Source organism: Orycteropus afer, unplaced genomic scaffold (assembly GCF_000298275.1).
Source record: "Orycteropus afer afer isolate SDZICR_OR568_19922 unplaced genomic scaffold, OryAfe1.0 scaffold00128, whole genome shotgun sequence".
Lineage (NCBI taxonomy): Eukaryota > Metazoa > Chordata > Mammalia > Tubulidentata > Orycteropodidae > Orycteropus > Orycteropus afer.
This window is the reverse complement of record NW_006921715.1, coordinates 8,407,672-8,425,007: the sequence shown is the minus strand read 5'-3', so window position 1 is coordinate 8,425,007 and position 17,336 is coordinate 8,407,672. Positions and strand designations below refer to the sequence as shown.

Below are 17,336 nucleotides of genomic sequence, written 5' to 3'. Positions count from 1 at the left end.
GGCCTTGAGAAGAGCCACACCTGTTTGGCAGCTACACTGTAACATGTGTTTCAAAGCATTAAAAATACCTGCAACTATAAAACTCCACTGCCCCATGGGGTGGAGTTTATTGGGGATCACGAGTGGACGGCATGCGGGGAGACGTCTGTCAGGCAAGGTCTGGACAGAAGGGGAGTATGGTGGCTGTCCAGTGGGGCACAGGGCTGGCCTGTGGCTGCCCTCCACACTCCACCCCAGCTTTCTCCCCAATGACCACCCTTAGCTATGATCCCCGGCTTCTGGCCACCAAGTGCTGCGGCCTGCACGAGCAGGCTCCTCCCCTGTGCAGACAGGTGGGCCCTCACCTGCATGGACGGGCAGCTGCCCTCCTGCTACCTGAGAAAGCGGAGGCCTGTTTCATGAAGGGAAGGGGCCCTTCCTGCTGGAGGGGCTCTGGGTAGGAGCTCCTGAACACCAAAGCCACCTCACGTGATTCTCTCAGCTCAACAGTGTCCGCTCAGACCTCCCAGCACCCCCGCGGAACATTCTGGTTAATAAGCAGAGCAGGACTCAGCTCCACGTGCGGCTGTGAGGACACTGATAACACCATTCTCTGTGTTGAAGCGTCTCTCTCTGTAGTCAACTGAAATGTTAGCAAAGCGGCGGTGATGGCCTCGCAGGGCAGGCTTGCTGACCAACAAGCAGCCGCCCAGTCCCTGCGTGGCTGTCTGCTGGCTGGCTCCTCAGGGCCGGGGGGCTAGAAGGTGGGCTTGGAGTGTCCAAAGGTGCAGATGGGAAAGTGCTTGACGTGGGACGACCACTGGGCTGCCAGCTGGAAGAACTTGACGTCATTCCACTCCACCCCGTCGATGAGAACTGTGGACAGACAAGAGCTGTCTGAGCCATTAGCTGCTGCAAAGAGCAGGTTGGCAAGAGGGGCCCTCTGTGGGGAGCAGCACCGGGCCAGCAGGGAGGGCCCCCTGCTCGGTGCAGACTCACTTCCGCTTGTGCCCAGGACTAAAGCCGACCTCTGAGTGGTTGCAGGGAGGGGAGAGATGGAGCAGCCAGTGGGGGCCGCTGACATCCCCCTCAAGGGTTTCAGGACCTCAGAACGTGAAGTGCCCCCACTCAGAGACAAGCAGACGAAGTAGACAGTGACTTGCAATTGTGCGGCCCTGACTTGCAGGGCGAGGCGTCACTCTTACAAAGACGATTTGAAACATGTTGTTGTTGTTATGAGCCCTTGAGTCGGAGCGACTCATAGGGACCCCTCCTTGGGTTTCCAAGGCGGTATCTACGTAAGTAGATTGCCCAACCTTCATTCCGAGGAGTGGCTGATGGGTTTGAACTGCCAGCCTTCTGGTTAGCAGTCAAGAACTACGCCACCAGAGCTGCCGATTTGAAACATACAAACCCATTTTTCAAAAAAGCAGAAAGGTGGGGAGTGGTCCCTGGGACTTGCAGTGTGAGCGCACTTTATGAAACTGCGCAACGCTGCGTGATACACATTCACAGCACGACCAACAGAAGAAGCCTGTGCCTTCGGTGACTTGAAAAGAACACAGACTCAACGTTTGCTGCTGGCTTAATTTTCCCCTTTTACAGGCAAAACCAACGGCCTTTTCCCGCACTCTGCACCCGCGAAACTCACGGTTCCCCGCCCTGTGTGAAGGGCATCGGGAGGAGTGATCCCTCTCTCCATTTTGCGAGGACCCGCCCCTCTCCCCTCCAGCCTCACCCCGTCCCTTTGGCATCGCCACTCGCCACACAGCTCCGCCCTTTCTCCCCTCCGGCCCCACCCCTCTCCCCTTCAGCTCCATCCTCTCTCCTCTCTGGTCCCACCTCTCTTCTCACAGCCCCACCCCTTCCCCCTCCGGCCCCACCCCTCTCCCCTCCAGCTCCATCCTCTCACCCCTCGTCCCACCTCTCTTCTCACAGGTCCACCCGCTTCTCCCCTCTGGCCCCACCTCTTTCCGCTCCGGCTCCACCCCCTCTCCCCTTCAGCTCCATCCTCTCTCCTCTCTGGTCCCACCTCTCTTCTCACAGCCCCACCCCTTCCCCCTCTGGCCCCACCCCTCTCCCCTTCAGCCCCATGTTCCCTCCTCTCTGATCCCACCTCTCCTCAAAGGTCCTCCCCCTTCTCCCCTCCAGCCCCACCTCTCACCCCTTCAGCCCCATCCTCTCTCCTCTCTGGCCCCACCCCTCTCACAGCTCCGCCCATTCCCCCTTAAACCACACCCCTCTCACGTCTGGCCCCACCCTTCTCCACTCCAGCGTGGCCCCTCTGGCTTCCTGTCTCTCCACACAGCTCTGACCCTCTCCTTGTGGCTCCGCCTCTCCACTCCAACCTTGTGCGCTTGCGGCCAGGCGCTCACCCCGCAGCATGTTCTGCTGGTGCTTGGCGGTGCAGATCAGGCGGCTGATACCCTCAATGCATTGGCTTTTGGATTCCACTTCCTTGTCCTTCGTTTTCTTGGGCAAGAACATCACTGGGAAGGAAGGGGCCAGTTGTGCTCCATCGTCTTCAGGACAGGCTCACTGAAGCCCCCCGCCAGTGGCCACTCCCCCACGGCCCGCCCCCCACCTCACCCTTCTTGTTCTTCTCCTTGGTGACCACGGTCATGGACATGGTGGGCGTGGCCGTGGCCTCGCCACCGCTGGGCAGCCTGCTGACCTGCAGGGACCGGAAAGTGCACTTGAGCGTGTTTTTGGCGGCAGGCAGGTCTTTCTTGTCCGCGTCTCTCTTTTTCTCCGCGGGCTGGGCCGCTGTCCAGTAATCCACCTGCAGCCCCATCAGCTCGGCGCCGACGCCCTGGCTGAGGAGAGGGGGAAGGGTGGGTTGTTTCACCTGGGGGGGTGTTTGGGCCCACAGGGAGGGCTGCTGATGTGGTAACAAGAGTGCCCACCAGCAGTCCCCTTTCCCTGGGACACTCCAGCCTGGGCCTGTGGTGCTGGATCCAGCAGCCAAAACGCCCCTCACAAATGACACCATGGAGTCATGGGTGGCCTCTGTGAGGGCGGCCCACACAAGTGCAGCTCTTTGCTTGGGTGAGGAGGGTTCCGGTGGGTGAGGAACTCTGCTCCTGGGTCCCAGAGGTGACGTGGGCATGGCTTCATCACAGCCTCTCCCTAAGGCCCTACCTTCTTCTAGCAGTAAGTCCAGCTGCAGCCCACCCAGGGCCCTTGGGGCCCCACCACTGCTTGTCCTGGGGGCACAGTCAGTCGTCACAAGAGTGGCAAAAATTCCCAGGGCAGAATCTGTGGCACCTAAGCTCAGTCCTATGGGCACTCTCAGGGAGGGGCAGAGGGCTACGACTGTTTCCGCATGTGGGCAGGGCTGGACCTGGCATTTACCTGGGGGAGGACAGGCCGCTGCTCACAGATGGGGACGAGGGTGGGGTGGGTGAAGCCTCCTTGGCGGCCGGCGACATGGATGGTGGGGTGGAGGAGAGCACACTGGAGCTGGGCGGCGCCGCGTCATCAGAGTCGCCTTTGGGGTGGGGCAGGGCAGGAGGTAAGCCTGTCCGCTGCTCTGCCTGGGGACAGCTGCAGGGCCCTGGGGACTAGGACTGGCCAAGGAGGTGGGGCGTCCCAGGGTGTCGGCTCTGCCTCTGGCTGCCACAGGCTCTCCAAGGTCAGTGAGCGATGAGCCCTGGAGCAGGCCGTCCTCCCTCGGGAGGCACGCTGCACACCTCTACTCCCTCAGGGCTCAGGGACGGGGTGGTCCCTGGGCTCAGGGCTCCCTCCCACCAGGATGAGGCATTCCCAGGGGGTGGAGAGGGGTGGTTACCAGATGTGGCAGAAGAAGGCTCCACTATGCCAACCTTCACAACCTAGAAGGCAACACACGGCTGGCTGGAGGGGCGGCGGTCGGGGGCCTCTCCAACACCAGGCTCTCTTGCTCCTACAACCTGCCACCATGCCCATGACCCGAGAGCCCCAGGCTCCAGCCCCTGCGTATGGACAGGATTTGAGCTCAGGGCACATGGGGGCACATAAGGCTGATAGCCACTGCCTGGATCTGTGCAAGGCCATGGCTCAGCCATGGCAGAGAGGCCCCCCTCTGCAAGGGCCGCGATTGGAAAGATCTCATCGTATTTGGGACAAGCTCCCAGGCCACCTTGCCTTCACAGGATACAGATCCCAGCCCAGCCCTGGACACACGTGTGGCAAAGAACACAGGGCTGCTCCAGAGGCCCTGTGGGTCCCTCAGGACAGCACACCAGCCAGGCCCAGATGAGCCCAAGATGAGGGCTCGCAAGAGAGAGCTCGCCAGCCCAGGCAGGTCATAGGTTTGGGGAGACTGCAGCCTCGCTGGGTGACCGCACCAGGTGCCCGGCTTGAACTGTAGCTGCAGACGCAGGCACTGCTCCAAAACTCCACTGCAGGCTGACAGGTAATGTTCTAGATCTGGGCTGTCCAATGCAGTGGGCACTGGTCACAAGCAGTATGAGACTTCAATTCACATTAAGAATTCAGTTCTTCGGTCACCTGGTCCCATGTGAAGTACTCAGGGGTCACATGTGGTTGGTGGTGCCTGTATCCGACACACCCAGCACCCCCACCCTCACGGAAGTTCACCCACCCCCTCCCAGGAACTCCTGGCGAAGTCCCGGGCCCCTCACTGGGAGACCCACGACAGCACGGGACTGAGGGCAAACTGGGGTGTGGAAGTCATGGCCACAGGCCCTGCCTCCAGCAGGCACCTGGGCTGGTGCCCACACAGTAGCACCCATGTTGGGGCCCTCTGAAGTAATGACCAGCTAGAAGGAAGGAGGAGTGTGTGTTGGTCCCCAGCAGCCCTCAGGGCCTGGTAGAAGCAGGTGAAACTGGACCTTCAAAGTTACAACCACTTGTGCCATCAAGAACCACTGGGATGTGCAAACGGTTCACATGCTTGGCCCCTAACTGAAAGGTTGGAGGATTGAGTCTTGCCTCAGAAGAAAAGTCTGCTGATATAGTTCTGCAAATTCAGAGAGCCTGGCTCCACCAAGAGCCCGGTTCTACTCTGCCACACGGGGTGTGGGGAGCTGGGCTTGACATGACAGCAGGTGGCCACGCCTCTCTCGAGCAAAGCGACATGACGGGCACCTTTCTCGCCTCCTTGGCCATCGGAGACAGAGTACCCAGGGTGGGTGGCCCTGGGCAGGCGGAGCTCTTGGAGGCGCTGACCACCTGGTCGCACATGGAGGTCAGTGCCAAGTCAAGCAGGTTTGCTCTGCAGAGCTGTGTTCCTGGGTTGGCACCGTGTGACACGTAGCCCAACATCCAGGACAGGGCTGAGAGGTGGACATGACGACTCGGGGACCCCCACCCCAAACAGAGTCTGTGCTGCCTTGGTGGTCAGCTCCGAAAGCAAAGCAGGGAGAACCCACAAGCCTGGGCCAGGCCCTGTCAAACACGGAAGGAAATGTCACAGCATGAGACAGAAGACTGAAAGGTGTGTTCTAGGTCACGTTTGGGAAGAGGTTCTGGAGTATGGGAAAGTGATGCACAAAGGACAGTTACAAAAGCCTCGGGCAGGTTAGCAAGCAGACACCTGGAGAGCAGGAAGGCAAGAAGAGCTGACTTCCAGCCTCTGCATTCCGGAGGTACTCACCCCGACAAAGGGGATGAACGTCTGGGAGGACTCCTCATCGGGGCTACGGGGAAGGAAAAGAGACTGTTAGCCCTCCCTCGCCAGGCCAGAGCCCTGGGCACAGGGCAGGCGCCGAGCGAGGGCTGGCGGGCAGCTCCTACATCCTTGCCAGGTGGCACCCCCACTCCATGAGGCCAGAGGGCCTGTCCACTCAGGGCCATGCCTAGTCCCTGCAGGGCACCCTGACCTGCACCCTTAATCCTCTGAGAGGTCAGGAAAGATGAAGTGTAGTAAGGACCCTCTGTGCTATAGTCAAGACCGGCTGGGGTCCCTGTAGAAGGCTGCATGGGCTGAGAGGAGGGAACAGGTTCCTTCTCCAGGACCAGGTGCCACCCAGAGCTCATGCCTCTCTGCTGGCTTCGGCTAGCCCTGTCAGCTGCACGATCACAACGCGCCCTCAGTCCTGACCTTCTGGGTAATGTTCTGAGCCTTCTCCTTGACCGTGCCCCCATGAGGCCATCAGTCTGACCCACAACTCCTCAGGGCCGTCTTGGGTTCTTCTCAGACGCACAAGGGAAATCCCAGCTTGAGGAGGTGGCACCCGGAGCAGAGGGCCAGCTCTGGCTTGACAGCCTGTGGCCTGGGCCCCTGCCACTCAGAGTCGAGGCTCTCGGTTTTGGTGCTGGCCTGCGCGGTGGTGGCCTGGGGTGCCCTGTGTGCTACAGCACAAGTTGTCCTGTCTGGACCCAGAGAGGTCTGGGTTCTGTCCTCTGCCTCCACCACTGTGTGGGTCCATCCTGCTCTGTGGCTTGGTGGGGCCTGCCCTCCTAGGGATTCAATGGCGGCTGGTCACTCAGCACACTGATGCTCTCACACCACGGCCACCACGGCCACCTGTCTTCAGCAATTCCAGCTCTCGCTCTGAGCCACGTTTTCTCTCTCCCCAAGCGTGGAGTCTCACATTCACAAGCCGACAACAGTTCTCCTGTACGCAGTGCCCAGCAGCAGCTGCCACAACATAGCACTGGCCACGGGAGGAGGCAGGCAGGGGTGCCCAGTGAGCACCAGCCCTCCCATAGGGTCCAACGGTCGTATCAATCACGATGAAATTCCTAGGCCCTGCACAGCACACCCAGGATAGAGAGCTACAGCCACTGAGGCTTTCCCGGCTGTGCCACGCCCCAGCAAGGAGCAGACCAAGGCCCTGCCCTCGCCTCACTACCCTAAGACCCCACTCTGCTCGGAGCTACCCCCCCAACTCTCCTGGTCTCTCTCTGGACAGACCGAGTGCCCCTTTGTTTTGCTTCAAGATGATGGTGGGGACAGTGACAGCAGCCACAGTCATGATGGGGACGGGGCCCAGTCCTGGGGCCCACGGCTGCTTCTGACCCAGCCACACCCACCTGTCAGGTGAGGGCGACGAGGGCAGCATCTACACAGGGACCCTTCACCTGTGTCCCAACGCCTGTCAGGTGAGGGCCACTGGGGCACTGTCTACACAGGGACCCTTCATCTGTGTCCTCACGCCTGCCAGGTGAGGGCTGTCTATACAGTGACCCTTTACCTCAGTGCTCACACCTGCCAGGTGAGGACCACCAGGGCACTGTCTACATGGTGGCCCTGCTCAGTCTCTTTCAGCAGAGATGTCAGACATCTGAATCCTCCAGCTCGAGGGCTGTGAAGGCAGAGTGGGGCTTGGCCCCTGACCCACTGAGCCAGCCCGCTATAGCGCAAAATGAGAATGCCCACATGCTGAGACGCAGACACAACGCTGCCAACTCACAGCCAAGCGGCCCTGGGCCATGCAGACCACACCCACCCTCAGCACACGCCTGGCCTGACAGCAGTGACACCGTGAGCCCAAGAGACCTGACTGCTGACACCTGGGCTGCAGGGGCTACTGCGCACGAGCCTTCTGAGGGGCTGGCGGCTGGCCAGGATCTGACCGTGGCCCAGAGGGGCCTGGGGAGCCCCAGGTGCTGGCCAGAGCCCCTGGTCTGACTCTTCACCGCACCCGCCTGCTGGTTAGTGCAGGTGCTGGTCCCCCGGGCGATGTCACTGCTGTCACACGGAGGTGGGGACCACTCCTGCCTTTGCCACTCTAACTGAGCAACTGCGGCGAGGCCCTGTGGCCACGTGGCCTGGGTGGCCCGTGGCCACGTGGCCTGGGCTGTGTGGGCATGCTGCAGCCTCATGCCAGGCCAATGCCCAGCAATGGGGTCCCAGGCCAGCGTGGGCCAGGGCACCCAGGCTGGTCTTCTTGAAGCACCACTTGACTTGTTTAGCAGAGCAGAGGTGGGGTGCACCCTCAGTGAGGAAGGTTCTGGAAACCGGCTTCATTCCCGGGGCAGGCCCTGCAGCTGGTGTAGCAAGCCAAGAAGCTGCTAGAAAGCAAGTCTGCTGTCTCCTGGTGAGGGCACTGCTGCCATGTCCCCTGGCAAGCGACCTGACTCCACTGTGCCCAGTGTCCCTGTGGAGGCTGCCGCTCACAGTCACCAGCAGGAGAGGCCTCACAGTGGACAGGGCAGAGAGCAGCCCTTCCATGGTTCACGTGCCCTGATGGGCTCACGTCTCCGCCCCTTTTTAAGCCAAGGAATCCGATCCAGCAAAGGAGCAGCCTACCCTCCCCATCTCCGAGGCTGGGAGACTCTGTACATAGTCCCCTGGGTGCCAGACACTGGCTCGGTACAGGTGGGGACCATGGCTGAGGGTGGGCAGTGCCCAACTGACTGGCAGCTGGGAGACCAGGCATGAAGGTGGCTAATGTGGACAGCCGGTGGCGCTGTATCCCCATCTGCTGATGTTGCTAAACAAGCCCCAAAGACCAGCCCAGGACAGGGGACAGAGGGACAGACGGAGGCAGAGGGACATATGGGGGCGAGACACCGATACCTCAGGGTAAAATCAAAGTGGAAGTTCCTTTTCCTTTCCAGAAAGCCGAGAGAGAAGACAGACAGTTAGCAAACCCTCAGGCAGCCACATGCCCTTGTGTCCAGGCTCCACGGGGCCACCAGCCATCCCGGGGGCCCCACCGTCCTGACACACTGCAGGGCATCGTGGGGCTGTTCAGCTGCACCCACAGGGAACGGGTAGGGCGGCGGGGCCCTGCCAACAGCACTGGCTAACAGCTGGCAGACTCCAAGTGAGGCCCTGAGGGTCCCAGGCAGGGCTGGGAACCATGTGCCTCCACCCCCCATCTCTGTTGCTGAAGGGGGCAGACTTCCTTGGTGACCCTGACTAGGGCCCTGAGAGCTCAACACTCAGTCTGTCTTCCAGCTTAGGAAGGAGGGCTGTGTGGCTACCCTGTGAGCAAACATGGTCACTGCACCTCAACCTGGCCCGTGTCTGCACCTGTCTCCCTCTCAGTGACTTCTGAACTGGTGCCTGTAGCCTGTGAGCACCCCAAGGAAGGCTACGGCCCCCACTTGTGTCCTGATGTCCCCTGGGGAGGGGACAACCCAGAGGGCCGGCCTGTCTAAGGGCTGGTAGAGAACAGTGTGCTATTCTGGGAGATGCCCAAGAGCCAAGAAGCCCGAGCAGCTCGGCCCAGCTCTGAGGCCACAGGGACCCCCATCCTGCAGAACCCCCACCCCTGGTGTGCAAGAACTCCCCACGCTAAGAAACCCCCACCCCTGAGAGCCTGAGGCCTCCTCACCCTGAGGAACTCCACGACTGGCCCCCAAGCATGCAGGGGCCCCGTATTTCTGGATCCCAAGGGCACAGGGACCCCCCCATCCTGAGGACCCCCACCCTGGTCCCTGAAGGCACGGAGACCCGCCCAACCCCAGCCTGAATTTGAGTGAACCAGGCCACTGCTACAGAGCTGAGCAAATGGACAGCTTTTAATTTCCTATCTTGGGAAATGTGACACCCACAAGTGCAGAGCCAGCTGGGTCTGCCAACCCAGCCTCTGACCCCAACCCCAGGACAGCTGGCTGCAGGGCCCCTAGGCTTGCCCAAGGACTCTACTTGACCCCCATGGCTGGGACCACAGCAGGCAGGTAAGCAGTTGTATCAGGGCTGAGGTCCTGGCCAATGACATGGACAGGCCCGAGGAGGCCTGTCCTGCACCCTAGCTCCCCACGTCCGCCTCACCTCTTCTGCTTGTAAGTCAGCATGGCCTCTGCAATGGGCAGCTGGTGGGCGCAGTTGGCCCCTGCAATGTACTGTGTGATTCGGGACACAATGTCTGGAGTGTCTTGTACTGCAAGAGAGTACACAAGGGGTGGGGTGGCCTGGAGGGGGTACACAAGGGACGGGTAGCCTGGAGGTGCAGGCTGAAGGGGTGGGGTGGTCTGGGGTTACACAAGGCACAGGTGGCTCTTGGGGGCAGGCCAAAGGGATGGGGGGTCGCCGGCACACCTGCCTGCCTCACCTGTGCCCTGTGCCTCCAGCTTGTTGAACAGATCTCTCCAGGCCAGGTCCTGGAAGAAGTTGTTGTAGCGGTAATCCACGGAGCCCAGGTACCTGGCCACGGGGTGGGAACCTGTGGGCACGGGACAAGGGCAGAGCTGTCACCTTGAGGGGCCTTTCCCACCACCCTCTGGGTGGACGGCATGGGCCTCAAGGAGGAACTCAGCCTTCCGAGCCAGTGGGAGGCCTGGGTGGACACGCTTTGGGGGGGCCCCACAAGCACTGTCATCCGTGATGGAACCCGTCAGTAGTTGAAACTGTGATGAATGCATCAGAGACATAATTCTCTAAACCACACAGAACGTTGATGGCTTACAGGGTTGACACCAACCTGTGCCCACCCAGCACAGAGGCACATCACAGCTGGAGACCTGTCACCCTATTTGGGTAGCCTCTCTAAGATGAACATGTTTTATACTCAGTAAAAATAATAAGTACACAAAACGTTAAAAACAAAGAAAATGTGTGTGCCATTGTGCCCTGGTTGCACAGTGGTTAAAATGTTTGGCTGCTAACCAAAAAGGCTGGTGGTTCAAACACATAAGTGCTCCACCTGAGAAAGGTGAGGCAGTGGGTTTTTGTGAAGACGACAGCCTTGGGCAGTTCCACTCTGTCCTCTAGGGGCGCTGTGGGTCAGAATGGACTCCATGGCAGTGGGTGTGGTTTGGGCTTTGCTTCTCTGAAGACTGACAGCCTTGGAGACCCCGTGGGCAGTTCCACTCTGTCCTGTGCATCTATGAGGGGTTTATTTTCTCAGTGGCTGTGACACTAGCATGTAAACTCAGCCACTTTGATCACGTGGGGGGCGTCATGGGCCGCTGAAAGGCCTGTTTTCAGCCAGGTCACAGCCCAGCCCCTCCGCCCTGCCCACACCCCGCTCACCCAGCGGGATGATGAGGAAGCGCATGTAGCCAAGCCAGTCGGGGGTCTTGTGGGACAGCTGCTCTACGAAGAGCCGCAGGACAGCGCTGAGGTAATGCTGCGCGCCCGCCACGGCGATCTTCACCGGGGTCGGGGGCTGGGAATTGCAATTGCAGCTAGAGTCCGTGGAGAGAGGGGACAGGGCCTCAGGACAGCCATCCCGAGCCCCCACCCCCACGGTGCACCCAAGCTCAGGGGAGGCGGAGGCGCAGAGGGCGGCCGTCACCTAAGTTCATAGACGGTCACGGCCTTTCCCAGTTACTGCAACACAGGGGAGACCTGGGCTCTCCAGCTGCAGCCCCAACACCCCCGGAGCCCGACCCGATGCAGAACCAAGGTCTGGGTTTGAGGCCAGACTGAAGGCCCCAGCGATCTTGGCCTCCGGAGCACTTCTCCAGCAGGGACACCCCCCCCCCAACCCTTCAGGGACTCACTATCTCTGTATTCGGGAGACAATGGTGGTAAAGGCGGCCTGGACGTCAGCAGGAGAGCAAGTGCAGACCACCGGCAGCGTGTGTCGCTGCAGTACCTCCGAGAGAAACTGTGGGCAGGACAGTGGGTCGGTGCGCACCAGGAGGGCCACAGCCCCCGCCAGGCGCCTGGGCCAGCCTCCCACCATCTGCAGGAAGCACCCCAGGGCGCCACCCACCTGGCCCTGCCAGTCAGAGGTGTTCACCAGGATGATGTTCTCTGGGAGCCGGTCGTCAGAGATCAGGATGTGGTTGAGCTGGTCATACACCGTCTTCCTGGGGATCTGGGTTCACATTGGCATGTCACTTCCCCTGCCTCCCAACCCCCCCAACTGACTGCTCCTGGCACCACCTGGCTCCCCATCCCCATTTCCCAGCCCCGCCCCCAACCCCCCCACCCGACTGCTGGCCCCCCAGTCCCCCCAACTGACTGCTCCTGGCACCACCTGGCTCCCCCTCCCGGTTTCCCAGCCCCACCCCCAACCCGACTGCTCACCCCTCAACCTCCCCCCCACTGCTTGTCCCCCACTCCCCCCACCCAACTGCTCCGGCACCACCTGGCTCCCCCACACCCCCTCCAGCACTCCCAGGGCCCTCCCCCTGCAGCGCCCTCCCCCTGCAGCGCTCAGGGAACCAACCTGCAGCTGGCTCCGGGTGTCTGGGCAGCGCTCATTGTCCAGGCTGTTGGCCCGCTCATTCTGCGGCCGCACTGGCTGCCTCTCCTTTAAGGATGTGCTTCGACCTCGGCGGCCAGCCTGCTTGCCCTCAGACCTGTGGGAGAACGGGACGCATGGGGGTGGGGTGGGGCTGGGGGCAGCACAGGGCAGGGGTGGGAGTGGACAGCAGTGGGGGGTGGAGGCCAGAGCCTTTGAGGGGGTCCTCCATGGTGATGTAACTTCTCTGTTCTCTCTCAATCTGGGGGTCCACCTGGCTGTCCCCACATATTCCCTATCCCAAGCCTGGCCAACGTTCAGACCCAGCCCAGTTGGTGCTCTGGAGCCTGGTCTACAGATGTTGTGGCTGGAATAGACTGAGCTTTGTGCCCTGTGCTGGCCTGGGGCTGCAGTGGGGGCAGGGCAGAGGGTCCAGAAGGGGATGGCAGGGGAGGTGGAACTTCCTGGCTCTGAGTGTGCTTCTCACACCCTATCCTGCACCCACTTCCACTACTAACATTGTGGGTGGGAGTCCAATCACAGACCAGGCTGAGAACATGCAATTCCATCAGGTCAGGGGGCCAGCCCCATCTGCCACCATAGGACAGGGCACCGGCTGACTGGGTAGGGCCTTGTCGCTTGGCCCTGACTGCCTGCCCTGTGCCCAGGAGTACCTTCCACTTACCTGGTGGAGGGGATGATGAGGGACTCAGTCTTGGTGATCTTCCCGCTTGGTGGCAGCCTCTCGGTGAACACGTCCAGTGTGGAGGCCTCAGCTTCCGGGCCGTCCTCGGGTGGCCTGGGCTGCTCCCGAGCCGGTGTGCTCTAGGGGAGGGGACCACGAGTGTCTGTCTGTCCGCCTGCCCAGAAGTATGTCCGACAGTCCCACCTCAGGGCACCCGCCTGGGGTCTGTGCACGCCAGGAGCTCAGGGGCAGGGTAAGGACGCAGGCCAGACTCCCGCGGCGGTGAACACGTGCTAAGCATAAGGTGAGCACCTGGTATGCAAATAGCTTACATGGGCCGTGTCAGGGACATTCTCACTCGATTGCCGGCTGCCCAGGGGTCTGGTCTTCTCAGGTGCTTCAGCCTGCAGAAGGAGATGGTGTCATAGCGGGTCTGACAGCAGTGCCAAGCGGGACTCATGTGGAGGGCTGGGGCTGCTCGGGGAGAACACAGGAAGGGAGCACCAGGGTGTCTAGGTGGTGGGCCAGTGGCCCCAGGAGGTCTGGGCTGCCACAAAGGGCACATGTCACTGTGTCCACACAACCCTGCTGTGTGTGGGCAGCTGCATGACACACACCAATGGTGAGGCCCCGGGGGGTGGGGTGGACCCAGCCTGCCCACCCATCCCCTAACTCACAGGGCTGGGCGGTCCCCTCTGGCTCCGTGAACTGTGGATGCTGCCGATCTCGGTCTGCGAGCTGGAGTGTGACAGGCCCTCAAAGTATGGCCTGGGGGAGGTAAGAGTGACTGTCCAGGACCCCATCTGTGTCAGCCTCTCCCCCAGGCAGATAGGCTGGGGAGACCCTCCCCCCTCAGCAGGCCTCACGCCCTGCTCCTGTCCCCAGAGTTACCCGGCGCCATGCAGGAGCAGGCAGCCAGCACTGACAACAGCTCAACCCCGATGGCAGCAGCTAGGAGGGGGGCCACCCAGGCCCACCCACGTTCACACTGAGCACCCAACAGGTAACAGGAGGAAACGGGTTGGGGGCCCTGCTTCAGTGATGAGATGTTTCGAGCCCAAAGGATAGGGAGACTTATTCCATGTCTGGTCTCAGCTGTGATGACAAGCCATGTGGGAGGGTGTGGGCAGGGTCACCCTCGTTCACCCAAGTGTGTCTATGGCGTGGCAGAGGGACACAGGTCATGGTCCAGGGCCCAATCCTGGGCTACCGAAGGCTGGAACCACCTCTGAACCCTCACAAGGGGAGCCTCTGCTCTGGCTGAGGTCTGGTGTGAGGGGCCCCAACCAGCTGCTGTTGTAACCTGGACAGGCCAAAAGCCAGGAGCCTATGATGGCCTTGCCCAGCAGAAGGCAGAAGCTGGGACCTCAGTACCACACCACAGAATGAGCCTGCAAGTGGCTCTTTCCAGAGTCTCCACGTAAGGGGCTTTTCAGGCCCTGAGCCTCACTGGGTAGCCAGGACTTGTGGGGAGAGAGCTGCAGGGTATGTCAGGTGGGGCCTGTGGGACAGCTGAGTGAGCTGCAGGGCCACAAGGGTCCCATGGCTTCCTGGTCCATCTTAGACCCCACAGCCCCCATGCCCAACAATAACAACTCCACCGCATACCAACTGGTCTCTGTGACTGCATGGCTGCCAGCAGGCCCACAAGCCATCGTGTCCCTGCTCCTGGTCTGCTGGGTCCCTGCGCTGGCCACACCACCCTGCACCTTCCCGCCCACCAGCTCCACCGCCGCACCCTGGCTCTCCTCTCAAGAGGCATCTGTGTGCTGTGGCCACTGAGCAGCTTCCCATGAGTCCCCTGGTGTGCCAGACTGAAGGCCCCGGCGATCTTGGCCTCCGGGGCACTTCTCCAGCAGGGACACCCCAACCCTTCAGGGACTCACTATCTCTGTATCCGGGAGACAATGGTGGTAAAGGCGGCCTGGACGTCAGCAGGAGAGCAAGTGCAGACCACCGGCAGCGTGCGTCGCTGCAGTTGACAGAAAGTCCCTATTTGCTGGTTGGTCCTGCGCCCAGTGGCACCTGGGGGTACCTCTGCCTGCTGCTCCTGGCATACAAGCCCCTGGCCCCAAGCCAGTGACCTTGCTGGTCAAGACTCCACTACGTCTACCATCCTGAAGCCAGCGCCTCCCAAGCTCCCGGCCACAGGCTCATGGACCCTGGTCAGATCTTTCAGGAGGCAAACTCGGTCACTTTGCTGCCTGTCACCCCTTGACAGCCTCACATTGTAGACCTGGGCCACCCTGGCAGGCCTTCACGTTCCAATTCCAGCCAGCCACACTGCCTCTGGCTCTGCCTGTCTCTCCCACCTCTCCTCCTGGCCAGAGCTCAGCCCTTCTCAATGCCCCTGCTGCCCCTGTCGGGAAACCTTCTGGGGGCAGTGAGCCCAGCACCCCTGGACTGGCTGCTGCTGGCCGGTGCCGATGGCTGTTGACCTCTGGCCTTGGAAACCTAAGGCTCAAAGGCAGGCAGCTCTCATGTTCTGGGACCACAGTTGGCCCCTCAGCGGCAAACGCGGCCAGAACTTGCAAGGCTTCAGGGGGCCTGAGGATCCTTCCCGGGTCCTGCCTCACATGGTGTCCCCTGCCTGGGCCCCACTACTGGGTGCTGCTCACCTGAGCTTCGGCTTTGGGGTGCTGAGGACACTGTCGTCATCCTCCATGTCGGGGCCACTGTCGCTGGGGTTCTCTATGTCCAGTGTATCATACAGGAGGTCCAGGTCCTCCTCCACCTCGGGGACATGCTCAGCCGGGTCCTGCTCTGAGTCCAGCACCTGGGGCAGGTCAGACGGTGTGAGGGCCAGGTCTCCACTGGGACCCTGCAGACACCTGTGCCACCAGCAGCTGGCCAACCTCTGAGACATGTCGGCCAACCAGGGGATGAGGAGCAGGACACAGAGACGTGACCAAGTAGGACTGCCCAACCTTCCTTCCGAGAGAGACGTGACCAGAACCGTGGAAACCTTTTGCCAGCAGAATGCTCCAGCTGTGCAATTACTGTTATTAAACCTGGAAAACTTTCTGAGGGTCACTCTGTCCACCTCACCAAGCTGCTCCTTTCAGCTGAGTTGATGAAGGATTTGACACACAGAAAACACCTTTTAACGCGGGCAGGTAGACGAGTTTGAACAAACTAATCCAGTCATGTTGCTACAACTGTTGTTTTTGTTCCATGAAAAGCTGTTGTATTTTGGTCAAAGGCATTTTCTTCATCAACAGACAACCCTGTGGTTTTCCTTCACTCTGTTTTAATGGGGCGTGTTGTGCTGTTCACTTTGCTGAACTGCCCCGGCTTCTGGGAGCTTGGTTATAGTATATGACGTTTGACAGGCTGGGAAACTCAGCTCACTGTCTGTGCATCTGTATTTGTAGGGATGTGGATCTGTAAGGTTCTGTTTTTCATGGTGTCTTTGTCTGGATTCAATATGCTGATGATGCTGGCTTCACAGGACTTGGGAAGGATTTCCTCTTAATTTTTGGAAGTTTGGGAAGGACAGATGTTAGCTAGTGTTTGGTAGAATTCTTCAGTGAGGCCCTCTGGTCCTAGGCTTTTCTTTGTTGGGAACATTTGATTACCAACCCAATCTCTGTACCTCATGGACCTGTTCAGGTCCCCATTTCCTTTGTGCGTCTGGGCACTTGTCTGTATCGTCTATGGTATCTAATCTGTTGTCTCCATTTACCCACCCTATCCCTCGGGAGCCCTTCTTACTTCCCTCCAGGCAACAGCAACATGTGCACTTCCCTTCTGAGTCTCACAACGTGTCTTCTCTTTCTCTCGGCCTGTCTAAGGAAACGTTTGCCCATTTTACTGTCTTTCCAAAGCAGCAGCTTCCGGTTTCTGTGCTCTCTCTCGTTTTCCTCTCTCAGTTGTCTCTGCTCTAATTTCGTCGTGCTCCTCCATCTGCTCTGGATTGAGTTCGCTCTTCCTCTGGCTCAAGCCGTACAGTCAGGCTCTTCTCGACCGGCAGCACTTACCTGTCCCTGAGTGCTGCCTTTGCTGGGCCTCAGAAGCTGGGTATATTGTGCTTTTTTCTTCATTGGTCTTAAATATTTCCTCATTTCTGTTTGGGTTTTTCTTTGACCCATTAGTTATTTCCAAAAAAACCAAACTCACTGTTGTTGAGACAGATCCGACTCATAGCGATCCCTCCTTGGGTTTCTGAGGCGGTATCACTACAGAAGTAGACTACCCAACCTTCCTTCCAAGGAGTGGCTGCTGGGTTTGAACCGCCAGCCTTCTGGTTAGCAGTCAAATGCCTTAGGCACTATGCCACCAGAGTTCCCATTAGTTGTTTAGGAGGGTGTTATTTAATTTCTACATATTTGTGAACTTCCCAGTTTTCCTTCTGTTATTGAATTCTAGTTTCATTCCATCGTGATCATAATGTATGATTTCAGTGTTCTAGAATTGTTTTGTGCCCTAACATAGACGAGTGACCGTGTGCACCTGTTGAGTGGAGTGCCCCACCCACGCGGCCTAACACAGACCAGTGTGTGCTAGAGAATCACACATATGCAACTGGTCGGGTGGAGTGTTCTATGTATACAGCCTTATCTACATATACAGCTCTATCAACATACACAGCCCTATCGACATACACAGCCCTATCGACCTACACAGCCCTAACTATC

The 17,336-nt window shown here is 59.7% G+C and overlaps 1 protein-coding gene across 1 annotated transcript in view; it reads right to left on the bottom strand.

The window, feature by feature from the left end:
• Positions 1-736: 736 nt before the first annotated feature.
• The window catches only part of PACS2 (phosphofurin acidic cluster sorting protein 2), an 84,089-nt gene continuing 67,489 nt past the window's right edge, over positions 737-17,336 (bottom strand). Inside the window, exons 11-26 of the mRNA XM_007944633.1 lie at positions 15,318-15,475; positions 13,377-13,467; positions 13,021-13,103; positions 12,700-12,837; positions 12,000-12,132; positions 11,541-11,645; positions 11,326-11,432; positions 10,853-11,007; positions 9,933-10,043; positions 9,653-9,761; positions 5,579-5,621; positions 3,770-3,812; positions 3,334-3,469; positions 2,569-2,795; positions 2,355-2,468; positions 737-855 (exon numbers count right to left, since the gene is read on the bottom strand). Of these exons, the coding sequence (XP_007942824.1) occupies positions 737-855; positions 2,355-2,468; positions 2,569-2,795; positions 3,334-3,469; positions 3,770-3,812; positions 5,579-5,621; positions 9,653-9,761; positions 9,933-10,043; positions 10,853-11,007; positions 11,326-11,432; positions 11,541-11,645; positions 12,000-12,132; positions 12,700-12,837; positions 13,021-13,103; positions 13,377-13,467; positions 15,318-15,475 (1,872 nt within the window). The remainder of the gene's footprint in view (positions 856-2,354; positions 2,469-2,568; positions 2,796-3,333; positions 3,470-3,769; positions 3,813-5,578; positions 5,622-9,652; positions 9,762-9,932; positions 10,044-10,852; positions 11,008-11,325; positions 11,433-11,540; positions 11,646-11,999; positions 12,133-12,699; positions 12,838-13,020; positions 13,104-13,376; positions 13,468-15,317; positions 15,476-17,336) is intronic.